Source organism: Canis lupus, chromosome 9 (assembly GCF_011100685.1).
Source record: "Canis lupus familiaris isolate Mischka breed German Shepherd chromosome 9, alternate assembly UU_Cfam_GSD_1.0, whole genome shotgun sequence".
In the NCBI taxonomy this organism is placed as follows: domain Eukaryota; kingdom Metazoa; phylum Chordata; class Mammalia; order Carnivora; family Canidae; genus Canis; species Canis lupus.
In genome coordinates this window covers 49,526,168-49,539,640 of record NC_049230.1, presented here as the reverse complement: position 1 = coordinate 49,539,640, position 13,473 = coordinate 49,526,168, and the positions used below count along the sequence as shown (strand labels likewise).

Below are 13,473 nucleotides of genomic sequence, written 5' to 3'. Positions count from 1 at the left end.
AGCCTGGGGGTTGTGGGCCCTGGGCAACAGCCGGATCAGGGAGCATGTCCCCAGGATGGTTGGCCGTGGCGCAGCTCAGAGAGGTCCCATCGTGGCAGGCGGCCTCCTCCCTGCCGGCCTGGACCTACCTCCATACCTTAGCCCCTCAGGGGAGCTGCCCGGGTGGGGGTCCCCACTGGCACTCCCCATTCTACCACACTGCCTGTCCCTGCCCTCCTGCTCTGCGCAAAGGGGAGTCAGAGGCACATGGGGTGGCCGTCCGTGGTGGGTGGAAGGAAGCAGCCCCGTCCACGGGGATAGACCTGGGGGGCCGGCGGCTCAGGAGAAAAGCGTGGAGCTGGCACCCCCGCTGGCCAGGGACGGCAGGCACTCATGCCTCCGGGGCCCCGGGTGCCATCCCCATCATCCCCCCAACTCGGCCAGTCCCAGATCTCCGTGAGCGTGGAGGACTGCCAGGACACGCAGGAAGTGACCGGGCCCTGGGGCGCACGAGCGGGTGCTGGTGGCAGCACCCACAGCCGGCACGGGGTCGGTGCAGACCCTGCTGAGCACCCACTGCTGCGGCGCAAGAGCCTGCACTGGGCTCGGAAGCTGAGCCGCAAGGGCCCCAAGGCCGCGGGGAAGGCGGCAGCGGCCGAGTGGGCCAGCCAGCAGCGGCTCAGCCTGTGCCGACGCTCCGAGCGGCAGGAGCTCTCCGAGCTGGTCAAGAACCGCATGAAGCACCTGGGGCTGCCCACCACTGGCTACGGTAAGCGCCCGGGCGCCGCGGGGCCCCCACGAGGCCCGCTGGAGCCCCCAGGCCTGGCTCTGAGCCCTGGCCTCAGCGCTCTGGGCCTCGGTCTCCTCATCCGAGGCTCAACAGCTGCAGAGAGCCCAAGCCCGGCCTGCGGGACCCCAGGAAGCGGTGACGGGGGGCCGGGCCGGGCGCAGTCCTTGCTCGGGGACAGGTTAGCCACCTGGTCAGAAGCACCGGGCGCTGAGTCCTGGCGGAGAGCAGGACGGTGGCGGGAGACCCGATGGCCCGCCGCCACCCCTCCTGGCCTTCCCAGCCGCTGGGGCCTGTGGGGCGCGTCGGGGGGCTGGACCAGGGCTGGGACTCGCCTCCATCTATCGTGTCGGGCCCACAGTTGCCCCCGAGACACAGCCGCCTGCCTCGGCAGTGACCGCTAGGTGTCGGGTCCTGTCGGCAGCCCCATGTCTGGGGAGCTTATCTGGGAAAGTTCCCAAGCTCAGCCGAGAGGTGCTGCCTCCGTCGGCCGAGGGGCACCCAGGGTCCCCGCCGGGGTCCCCACTGCTGCCCGTCCGCACCCACACGCCGGGCTGGTCGAGCCTCCATGGCCGTTGGGCTCGTCTCGGGGCCTCTGCCTGCCGCTCTCCCCGCCCTGCTTCCTGTGTGGCCCAGGTCAGGGGCCCTGGTGCCCCCCCTAGGGTGGGACGGCAGGCTGGAGTCTGAGGGCCAGGCGACTCCCGCCCGCCAGGCCAGGCTGCACGGTTCACCTCAGTCTCGCTCAGCGCCCCCTGCCCCTTGGTGCTGTCCCCCCTTTCAGGGATGATGGGGGAGCAGATGCCAGGACTCCGGGGGTGTGCGCGGCCCCTCGGCGGGGAGCAGCAGATAGCAGTACTGGGCCGCGACCCCAGGGCTGCGCCCCTCCCACGTGCCCCCCGCCTTCCCCAGAGTTTGGCAGGGGGGAACCCACTTTGCTGCAGACCAACTCGCTTCCCTGGCGGCTGGCGCTGGCTGCCATCTGTCCCCGTGTGGATGGCCTTCGGGTGCCGCTGGCTGGCCCACCCCCACCGCCCTGCCGGCCGCCACGCTGCTTGCTGACCTGTCTCTCTCTCTGTCTCTGTCTGTCCCTCTGTGTTCCGTAGAGGATGTAGCAAATTTAACAGCCAGTGATGTCATGAATCGGGTAAACCTGGGATATTTGCAAGGTAATTCTGCTCCAGCGGACGTCAGCTGCCACACGAGGGGACAAGCCAGCCCGTGGCCAGCGGGCAGCCTAGTAGTGCCCAGGCAGGCAGGCAGGCAGACAGGAGCGGAGACAGGACAGGGTCCCCACAGGCAGGGCTCCACGCTCCTGGACCCCCCCTCCCGCCACGCAGGGACCCTGACCCCCTCCTCTGCGTCTGCAGAGGGCGGGACTGACCCTGGGGAAGGTGAAGTCCATGCCGACACCCCGACGTCACTGTGTGCTCCAGGGCTCCCCAGTGCTTTGACCCCCCTGGGTTCTGAGGCCAAGCCCCACTGTCCATGTGTCGGCCCTGACCCCACCACGGCTGGCCTGAGATCCCGGGGACCCTGAACTCACCCAGACCAAGGGAGGCACCCAGACAGCTGGTGCCAAGCCTGGGTCTCCTCACACGCACTCGGAGTGCGGTGAGGCTGGGCCAGCACCTCGGGAACCGGGGTTTGCTCTCCCCTGGGCCGAGTCAGGTAGACCCTTGTTGTCCATTCCCCAGTGGGACTTCGAGAGGGACAGTCCATCCTCTTTGCCTGAGACAAAGCCTGTCCATGCCCCCAGGTCTGCCCCAAGACCCCCGAGGAGTCAGTCCAGGCCACAGGCCCTGCTGTCAGGACTCCTTCCTTCCCTGGGACTCCAAGCTCATGTCCAGGCGCCTGGAGTGGCTCCCCTAACCCCTGTCCAGGGCTGACCCCAAAGGGGCTGGTCCTTGTGGGCTGGAAGACAGGTCGGGCCCAGTAGGGAGAACTGTCAGGGTGCTGTCAGGGGCTGGCCCAGCGGGGCCCGAGCCCATAAGCATAGGCATCTCCTTAACCTGGAACCGTGATGGCGTTCATGGGCGAGCCCCGGGGCCACATGGGTCCACGTCTAGCAGCTTCCATGAACAGGTCGCCCCCTGTACCCAGCCGCATTCGTGCCTCCCGACGAGGCTCCCAGGCCAGGGTGGCCTCACCTGCAGGGTCAGCAGAACTCAGTGGTGTTTCCTGAGGGTCCCCCCACGTGTGGACATTGAGCAGTACCTGGGGTGGGATGCAAAACCAGAGCACAGGGAGCCCTGTGAGCCAGGCCCCCGGGAGGGCATCATCTGGTGGATGGCCCTCTGCTGCCACTGTGCACCCTCTCCCCACGCTCGCTGCCAGCCTCGAGGTGGTCAGGTGGTCAGGCATGGGGCTGGGGGTCAGGAGCCAGGGGACGGGGCGAGGGAAGCACTGGTCTGTGGGATGGAGGCCGGGGAAGGCCAGAGTAGCAGGGGGTGGGGGCAGAGGAGGGTGACACCTCCCTCGGTCATTGGCCAGGACAGCTGCCATCAGCCCCCTCCCCAACCCGAGCTCAGTCGTCCCAGTGTAGCTGACCCGCCTTGGAGAACCCAGGGTCAGGGGCTAGTGACCCAGCACCTGCCAGCTCCTGGCACGACCACTGGGTCCCCACCCCACGCACCCCCCTCGCAGCCCAGACCCCCAGACACACAAACCGGGCCTGGCTCCGTGCGGCCCCAGGCTCTGCTGGTCATCACCTCACGGAGGAACAGGGTCCAGGCTGGGTGGAGATGGCCCCGCGAGGCAGGGCCAGCAAGTGGGGATGGGCGCCCAGCTCGGGCTACCTGGCAGCGGAGGGGGGCCCGTGGGCACTGGGAGGGCAGCCAGTGGCTCCAGCCCCAACACCAGCCTCTCCAGTTTCTGTTTCCCAACCCCGTGCATGTGCCTGCATGGCCGTCCCGCTGATGCCCGCAGTGAGTCTCCAGGAGCCGCCTCCCCCTCCACCTGGCACCCTGCATGCTCCCTGAATCACCCCCGAAGATGCACCCGGGCCCAGGGCTGGGAGCTGTGCACTCCCCACACAGCCACCCTGCTCTGAGGCTGGCAGCTTCCACCCCAGGGCCCCTGATGCGGGTCATGGGAAAGGAGCAGAGGGAGCCGCAGTCGCCGAGCAGAGTGAGTCAGTCTCCAGCTGACCCTTGAGTGGACACAGGCTGGCCAGGGTCCCTGCCTGCCCAGGAAGCTGCAAGGCTCAGACTCAGCCTCAAACTTCCTCGGCTTGGAGCCCAGACACAGCCCCAGCCAAGCTGGCCAACTGGCCGCTTCTCCTGCTTCCCAGGGAATCCCTTCCTTGGGGGCCTGGCCGGTGCAGAGAGGACAAGACCCGGGGCGTGGGCCACCAGGGCCAGACCCTGCTGGAGGGCCATCCCCTCGATGGCCGCCCTGGGTCAGAAGGTGCCTTAGTACAGCCACGTGGGTTCTCTGAGGTCACAGGCCGTCGTGGTCCCAGAACGCATTCCCCTCACGCTGGGCCGCATCCCCACAGCCACCCGTGAGCCGGACACTAGGCTGGCCCCGCGCGCACCGAGGGGCCCATCTGTGGGGAGGGGCCTGGGGGACCCTGCGTGCTGATGCTGCAGGAGCAGGTGTGGGGAAAGAGGACGTGCATCCAAAGCAGACGCAAGCGAAGGGTGAGGGTGGCTCGCCCGGCCCGGGGGTGGGGGTGCAGGGCAACGAGCAGGTTGGCTGGGTCAGGTGTGTGCAGGCGGCAGGTGTGCTCCATGCCTCTGCTTGGGGCCACCACGTGGGAGCTGCTGGCTGCGCAGGTGTGGGTGCAGCCAACGCTGCTGCCCCTCATGGCCAACCCTTGCCTGGGCCCTGTCGGGAGGCCCGGAGCCCCCTGGCCCCGCGTAGGGTGGGCAGCGGCTGAGACGTGACCACCTGGGGGCCCGTGTCCTTTACAGATGAGATGAACGACCACCAGAACACACTCTCCTACGTTCTCATCAACCCCCCACCCGACACGAGGCTGGAGCCCAACGACATCGTGTGAGTACCTTGTCCCCCGGCCAGCAGACGCCGCGTCCCTGCGCTGGGTGCCCGGCCCGGGGGGAGGGCAGCGTTCAGGGCTCTCATGCTCCCCCCGCAGGTACCTCATTCGCTCTGACCCCCTGGCCCACGTGGCCAGCAGCGCCGAGAGCCGCAAGAGCAGCTGCAGCCACAGGCTGGCCTCCTGCAACCCCGAGACCCGCGACGAGACGCAGCTCTGAGACAGCCCCGGGAGGAGTCCTATCCCCACGTCGGCATGCATCACACTGCATGGAGGGCAGGGTCCCTGCCGCGGCCACGGTGGCCTCACCCATGGGGCTGAGGGAGGAGTGAGCCCCCAGCACCCAGAGAGGCCGGCGGGGTGGCCTTTTTAACCTGTTTTTACGGACCTTGCCACCTGCATCCCCACACGTCGGACCACAACTCGTGACCAGGTCTGGCTGCGGCGGAGGGAGGGGTGCCCACCACGGCTGCGCTGCAGGGGGATGCTGGGTGCGTGGGGAGGGGAGGGGCCGAGCCCCCGGCAGCCCCACACGCTCCCACACGGCCCTGCATGCTCACCGGCTCACGTGGAGGCCGTGCTCTACGGCCACATGTGGACACCCGTGGACCTGCTCCAGCCCGGACAGGCCCCAGCTCCCTGCGGTGGGCAGGAGACGGCAGCCGGGAGCACAACGGACATTGGAAGCCAGGGAGGGTCTCCTGGCTCGGCCAGGGTACCCCTACCCGGGGCTGGGCTGCTCGAGGGCCCCCCTGACCTACAGGGGCTCCGGCGACGAAGGACTCTGTGGCTCAGAACAAGAAGACGTCCCCCTGCTGCGGCCTCATGTGAACTGCTGCAGCCCCGCAGGCGTCAGGCCCGGGGTGGGGGGGCACGTGTCCACGGCAGCTGGATGCCCGCGCGCACCCGACCGGAAGCATAATGCCCACTGGGTTGCTGGCCCAGGTTCCTGTCTGCGGAGGAAGGACGCAGCACCCGTCACCTGTGACCTGCCCCTGGGCTTCCCTTCGACTGTGGCAGGTGTTGCACGGTCAATGCTGGAACCTTCTATTAAATGGATGCTGTCTGCAGATACAAGGGTCGGTCATGGGGGGTTACCTCTGTGGCCTCGTGCTCTAAGCCTGGGCCCACCCCCGGTCCCCCAAACTCGAGGGTGAGACCCACCTGCTGTGGCCCCTACCCCACCAGACCCTGCAGGGAAGCCCCCACCCGGGGCAATGCTGCAGGCCGGGGCCAGGAGCAGGAAGCAAGCCCTGTGGCCACTGGGCAGCCAGGCAGTGCAGGGTGGGGGCCCCAGGGTGAGCACAGGGACCCCCGGCTCTGCCAGAGTCCAGCACCTGTGTGCTGGGCACCCACCTGCTGGGTAGGGCTGCCACGGGGACATGCACCGGCACGAGGACATCAGTGCTCATTCTGAGGGGTGCTGCTGGTCACGAGCATACCCCAAGAAGCTGGGTGAAGGGGCAGGGTCGACGCAGCCTCCAGAAGGCAGCAGAGAGGCCTGCAGCAGGGAGGGGTGTGCGCCCCACGCCCGGCCTACCGGGACTCCTGCCCACGGTGATCTGCCAGCCCTTGGGGTGGCAGCTTGGGGCCAGCCCAGGCCGAGCGGGGTGTCTGTGGCTCACGGGGTTGTGCCGGTGAGCACTTCCTCCCACACCAGCACCAGCCGTAGGCGCCATCCTGGGTGTTGGGGGTGGCGGGGGGACATGCCCTGCAAAGCTCGAGCTGGGCCCACCCGTGGAAGTAGAGGATGCACCAAAACGCCTCCAAGAGTCCAAGTGATGTGCTGGGAGATGAAACGATACAGAATTGTGTAAAATGCCCTCAAAATAGCAGAAGGCAGGAGGGAGGACACAACAGCAAGGGGCAGGAGCCGGGTGTCTGTAGGAGGAGCTTCCGAGCCCGTGCAGGCTCCCCGGGACCACTGAGGCAGGCGGCCCCCCACATCCCAGGCCTCGTCCTCACCCTGGTGCACACCCTGGGGTGTCCTGTAAGCAGCAGGCCGGGCTGGGCTGCGGGCCTAGGAAGATGGCTGCTGAATGCCGGATGGGACCTGTGGGGCAGGCCGCACACTGACATCTTGGTCCGGGGCTGGGTGGGGCTAGGGGAGCACCGCTGGCATCCCAGACCCCTGGGGCAGCACCCCCAATGAGGTCAGCAGGAGCTTGGGGACCCCCCCAAACATGGGGTCTCCATCCACTCCCGTTGCAGTCTCCTGTCCCAGGTGTGTGGGCATCTGCCACAGACCCCCCTTGCAGCCCACCTTGGGGTCCTGGGGCGCCCACCCTCCGCCCAGAGCTCCAAGGTGGCCCCAGTGCCTCCTCAGGGCTGTGCTGAGCTCGTGGGACCCCGGGGAAGTGAAGGTGGACAAGAGGCACCAGATCCAGGGCCGTCTTTTCCTTGTCCTTGACCCAGACCAGGATCAGCTCACTGAGCTTTGGGCAAAGTCTCTGGGGACTCGTGCTCAGGGCTGCAGTCCCTTTGCAGACCCACATGGGAGGACGGTGTCGATGACTGGCCACCGCCCCACCTCCAAGTGCCTTAAGCACCTGCAGGTTCCTTACTGGGCCTCTTTCCAACACGCCAGCCTCGCTCCTCCTGACCCGTCTGCACAGTGCGTGTTCTGACACAGCTCGTTACGAGTGGGTCTCGAATCACTGGTCCACACGGAGGCTGTCAACCAGCCACCTCGCTGGACTCCAATACCTGCCGTCTGTCCGTTTTTGCTTTTCTACGAGGGCTTTCACATTTCTGCAAATAATGACTTGGGTTTTCCTTTTCCCTCCTTTTGTTGACCTTAAAAAAAGAAACACCGTTGTGGGGCAGCGGGGGAGCTATTTTAGTGGTAAAATGAGTTTATTTGAGAATAGCAGGGAATTGCAACTCAGGACGGGCAGGGTCAGGCCGCCTCGCCGAGTTGTTGGGGTCCCTCCTCCTCCTCCTGCAGGGCAGGCTCTTCCTGTTGCAACCAAGGGGAGTCCCACGTCACAGCTCGTTTCTCCTCCTCTCACGATGGAGGCTTGGGGGGGGAGGCGGTCCAGGGAAACCCTGGCCAGTCACAGCAGCCGGAGGCAACCAGGCCTCCCTCCTGACCCACATGGAGATCCTTCCTGTTCAACATGGGGTTTGCTGGGGGCCCCCGGCAGGTGGCATCAAATGACACAAGTTGTAACCGCACAATGACGACGTAGGAGCAGGTAGAGAGTGTCAGCGCCTGGTCAGCTTGCGGTGTCCTCTCTCACGCTGTCGCTGTGAGTTGCACCATGACGGTCTCATTCCTGAGTGTGGCGTCCTAATCTTCCAAAAGCGTGACTTCAGCTCGGCTTCTGCAGGAAGTGGACGCAACACCCGGGTCTCGAGCCTCCTCTGTCGGGCTCTGGTGCACAGCTGCGCTGGCTTCACCCACTGGCTCTGCTGGGTTCTGTTAGTTCGTCAACACACTGCATTTCTTCAACTTTTACTATTATTTTAGCCTCCTCGATGAAAGCTCATTTCGTTTTTTCTTCAGTCTTAATTTTTAACAAACGCATATAAGACTGCAAGTTTCTGATGGCTTTGTGAGCACGTAGACAGTGACACTCCAGAAGATTCAAGACATTCTTTTTTTTTTTTTTTTTAAGATCTTTATTTACGAGAGACACACAGAGAGAGAGAGAGGGAGGCAGAAGCACAGGCAGAGGGAGAAGCAGGCTCCCCACAGGAAGCCCAATGTGGGACTCGATCCCAGGACCCCGGGATCACGCCCTGAGCTGAAGGCAGATGCTCAACCGCTAAGCCACCCAGGGATCCCAGATTCAAGACATTCTTGGCGGGAGCACCTGCTTTCCCAAATATCACGACTTACGAGCAGACCCCAGGAAGTAAGACCTGGGTGAAGGGTGCAGAGATAGGCAGATGCCATATCCTCCGCCGCTGCAACCCCACGAATGTCCTGTCTCGCCAGGTCTGGAGCTCAGGATGGCAGCACAGACCTCACTGGTCAGATCCAGGTGCACAGGCTTCAGTCCTGTCGGGAAGTGCAAGGGCACCATCTGTTGTCTTGCCCTCTCCAGACCCTGGAGGGCAGCCACATTCCGTGGCACTCTGTGCCCCACCTTGTTGCCACATCTCCTCTGATCGCACATCGGAGGACATCCTGGGCTCCCCAAACAAGCGGGGTCACTTCCCGTCTCAAGGTCAGCTGACAGGCAAGCCCAGTCCCTTCCACAGCCTGACTCCCTTCGCCATCAACCGAGCACAGTCATGCACAGGTTCTGGGGATGAGGCCGTGGACGCCTGTGGGGCCATCCCTCTGTCTGACATGTCACAGCGGGAGGCTGGGGGCGGAGGGGGTGTCTAAAGGGCTCAGGGCCATCAGGCCTCTACAGACACACGGAACCAGCTGCTGCCTCACACTCGGCCACAGAGGCCCGTGCCAGGTACAAAGGCCCAAACACAGAAGCCCAGGGTCCAGGTGTGAGAAGTCACTTCCCAAACAGCTCCATAAACTCATGGTAGCTCCAGAAAGAACTATGATCATTGGGCCAAATAAGCCTGAATGACATCTGTTTATCACGATGCCAATAGGACCATAGAAAGCCACAGAATGAGCCATTCATATTATCTCTTCTGTATTAACCTTCAAAACCTTTTCTGCTGTAAATAAATTAGAAAAAGACAGACAATCCAGCAGAAAAATAAGCAAAAAAACTTGGGACAGCTTACAAAAGAGGAAAACCGAAGTGACCAACATGGAGACACAGGGACAAGACATGGGGACATGGGGACACGGAGACATGGGGTCGTGGAGACACGGGGACACAGGGACACGGGGACACACTCTCCCCCACTGAGCAGGCAGATGCTCCATAGAAGCCCTGAGAGATGGGGGTGTGCTCCCAACGCCAACAGTTGCAGTAAAAAAGCCACGATTTGGCCTATGTTCAACTTGCGTCATCAAAGATTCCTGTTTAGGTTATTTTAAAAATTTCTATGAATTAAGAAAAAAGCACCAAGCAATGAAACCAATCTCCTGGAACAGTGGGCGCAGGCTGGGAGGATGCCCCCAAGGAGCACGCACGTGTGACCGCACACACCCGGGACGAGGCTCCCACCCCGAAGCCGGATCACGGGCCCCCCACGAGCCCCTGAGCTGTACACAGGCTCTGGGCACCCAGAACAGGGTGAAGTCCTGCCCTCGACCTGCCCTGAGACACCAGAGCCCATGGGCACATCTCCCTCCCTGTCCCTGCACCGTCTGCCCAGAGCATCCCACCCTCCCCATGGGCCTCAAATGCATTCGCCGCGTCTCCCCCAACATTTGAGCATCTCCCAAGTCACGACTGTCTGAGGACCAGTGGGGCTTCTTTCCCGGAGACTTGAGGCCTCGGTGCATCTGGAGACCATGGACGTCCTCACCATCCCCGCCGCTCCGCCAGCACAGGACCCGGTGCCCCTCGTGTGACATCCAAGCCCGCAGACACCCGGGGCGCCGTGAGCCGTGCCCCTCGGCCCTCAGCGCCCAACTATTCACACATCTCATACTTTCCGTGAAACTCTTAGTTTCTAAATAAACAAAAATCACATTTAATTGTCTGAAAAGCAGGGATTGTTTTATTTAACGAATGCACTCCTAGTCCAGGTAAGAACAGAATTCCCAGTAGGCAGGAGCACCCAGCATCCCCTGCAGGGCGGCGCGGGCCCTGGGAGAGCTGCCCACCCTCGTGGGGAACCTGGCATCCCTGGCTTCACATTTCAGGGTGAGGCCCTCTGCCTGCCTTGACCCAAGTGACAGACGAGCAGCCTCCTCGCGGCCTCTGAACCAGCTCTGTGCTAACAGCTTTTGTTGGAGAGCGAACATGTCAGGATGGCAGCAAATGACTGCTAATAATCCCTCAGGCTGAAAAGGCAGATTCACATTTAAAGAACAGAACCTCCAGCACCAATCTCCAGATGCTCAACACAGGGCGCCCAGACATCTGCGAGGGGAGCAGGTGGGCGAGGCAGCGTCACCCTGATGGTGCAGGTGGGCGTCCACAGGCCTGCTCCGCGGCGTACAGGTGATGGGGCTGCCTTCACAACCACGTGCCACCCGTCCTGAGGAGCTGACATGCCCGGGCCCTGGCTGTTTACACCTTCAGCACCACCCCCCACCGTCCATCCCGCCCTCCAGTCCCCTGAGGATGCTCATCACCGGAATTAAGGCCAGTTGTTCACCGGCTGCTGCCTGGGCCTGATGCCGTGCTGAGCCCTCAGTGGAGGTCAGCGGGGGTCAGCGGGGATCAGCAACCAGAACAGCCCACACTGTCGAGACGCCACCTGCCTGGTCAGCACCTGAGGTCCCTGAGACTGGCCTGTGTACTCCCTGGCCCTGTGCAGAGCCCATCTGGGAGCTTCTCCTGGGCATTCAGATCCCCTGTGGCCCAGCAGGGGCCTATTTGGCCGGGCAGTCCCATGCGCTCCCAAAGACCGTCCACCTCATCCTCCTGCCACCCTGATTATTCCCACCTTGAAGGCACCTGATACCCTCCCATGGGCCGGCCTCGTGTGGCCTACGTAAGGCTAGGGGTACTTAGGGCCCCGCCGAGCACACGCCCTTCCCTCCCCGGCCTGGGGGACCCTGGTCCACGTCTGATATCAGCCCCACAAGGACCAGGGCAGTGGTTCTGCTCAGCTGCTGTCCCAGGCTCCTGCGCGCCGGTCCCCACAGGGTTCGGTGTGGCCGTGTAGGCCTTGAGCCTCCCCACCCAGCAGTCTCAGGGTCGCAGGGGTCACTCACATGGCCTCCTGGACAACATCCATCTGGGGGCAGAAGGGCCAGCTCGAGCCACCTCTGCTGACTATGCCCATCCAGGGCTGGGGGCCCAACCCGGGCACCAACAGCCAGGGGAGCATGTCCTCCACGACCCCTCGCCCAGGTGCTCATTGCCCAGCCCTGGTCCCCAGCCTGGTCCCCGCTCTTGGCTCCTCGGGACACCGCACTTCGCACCAGCCGAGGAACGGCCCGTGTGACCCCGAGGGAAAGACGCATTGTGCCCCAACCCGCACGTGGCCTCCGTGATGCCCGCACATCCCTGTGATGTTCCTTGGGTCAGTGTGTGCCCAAGGAACGCACGCTCTCCTGGACAAGGAACAGACTGCCTGGTAAACTCAGGTGTTTTTCACTGCCCCAGGTCTGATCTGAATAAACACACACAATTATGAAAACAGCAGTCCCTCTCGACCTGGCCAGTGGTCTCTGACTGTGCTTCACCTTCATGTCACCCCAGCAGGGTGGCAGCAGGTACACAGCCAGGCCACTGGGCAGCCGGACGCCTACTCAAATGGACAAGATAACGATGGACAAACACAGCACATGAGCAAAATATTCTAGGGAGGATTTGCTGACAAATGTCGGGAACCATTCAATTAAAACTTGGACCAAATGCTTTGCAAAAACTTATGCGTCGTATACTTGAAATTCGTTTAGTTTTTTGTAGGGATGTTTCAGTTAAAAAAAAAAAAAACAAGGATTATAGGTAATGAAACCAACAAGAACTCACCATCTAGAATAAAAGGGCAGAAAGTAAATTCTGTCTCCTACAAAACTGAAGACGAGAGTTCCATCAGCTTGACTAAATATATCCACACACAAACGAGCAAACCCCCCCTCCCCGCGCTGGACCCGCGATCCCTGATGCCTCCTGGCCGCCCTCACATGCAGTCCCCTAGCCCCGCTCGGCCCTGGGCTCCACCTGCCACCTAACCCGTCACACGAGGCAGCACCGCAAGCACCCATGGGTGTCCTCTTCCTAACAGTGAAGTCAGTGAGGGAGGTTTCTTCCTAGAATAAGAGATGGACGACACGGATGATTCCTCGTGCCTGGTACTGTGGGCTTTTCCCTCCCTGGATCTGCGGTGACAACAATGTCACACCCTGAGAACATCATCACCCCTGCCATTGCTGCAGGACATGTGCAGGCCGCCAGCAGCATGTTCCGGCAACCCCGACACCAGACGGCCGTGCCAAGGTCAGAACCTTGCCTCACCCGGACTGGTGACGTGCTCCCGGCCAGGCCAACGCACCCGGAGCTCCCGCTGCGAAGGCCTGGCAGCTTCCCGTCCAAACAGCCAGGCTGCAGATGCCACGTCCACTGGCCTCTGCTTTCACGGAAAACAGATTTAATGTTGCTGCTGTTCTGCAGCAGGAACAACTCAATTTTTTCATTGCCAAGAAATCTTTTTCCCTCAAACCTTTCACAAGCCGCATGCCTGCGTGTAGAGTCTGCGCTGTGGTTTTCACTACGTTTCTGTGCTCGGTTACTCATTCCCACTGTCAGCGGCTTTGGCCAGACACTGCCCTTGCTATTTAGGAGAGAATTCAGAAACCATAACTTGTTCTTTGTAAAGAAGTGAGGACCACGCGAGGTAGAGGACATCACTCCCCTCTGCTCAGACACACGAGCACGTGGATTTTCCCAGGAGGGAGAGAAGCAGAGAGCAGGACAGGAAGACTGAGACACCCCAAGATCTCAGGCCACGTCCATGGCTCAGGCCTTCGTGCGCGACGGTGAAGACAGAGTCTCCAGCACAGGTCCACTGGGGACACTGGACCCACCGGGCACCATCAAGGAGACTGCAGCCGGGTGCCCTGAGCTGCTGGGCACGTCCGGCTTCTCAGACGGTGCTGATGGGCTCGAGCAGAAGCGCAGCCGTGTCCCTTCCATGCATGACACACTGACAGACGTTC

The 13,473-nt window shown here is 62.8% G+C and overlaps 1 protein-coding gene across 16 annotated transcripts in view; it reads left to right on the top strand.

Annotated features, from left to right (window-relative positions):
- Positions 1-5,838, top strand: part of KCNT1 (potassium sodium-activated channel subfamily T member 1) — a 60,405-nt gene extending 54,567 nt beyond the window's left edge. For 12 of the 16 annotated variants that reach the window (XM_038548799.1, XM_038548798.1, XM_038548806.1 and 9 more), the window contains 4 exons: positions 424-748; positions 1,870-1,932; positions 4,681-4,765; positions 4,866-5,838. In XM_038548799.1, coding sequence (XP_038404727.1) covers positions 424-748; positions 1,870-1,932; positions 4,681-4,765; positions 4,866-4,986 — 594 coding nt within the window. In that variant the 3' untranslated portion in view covers positions 4,987-5,838. Of the gene's footprint in view, positions 1-423; positions 749-1,869; positions 1,933-4,680; positions 4,766-4,843 lie in introns of all 16 variants that reach the window. The other 4 variants (XM_038548802.1, XM_038548800.1, XM_038548801.1 and 1 more) reach the window with 3 other exon arrangements.
- The last annotated feature ends 7,635 nt before the right edge of the window (positions 5,839-13,473 follow it).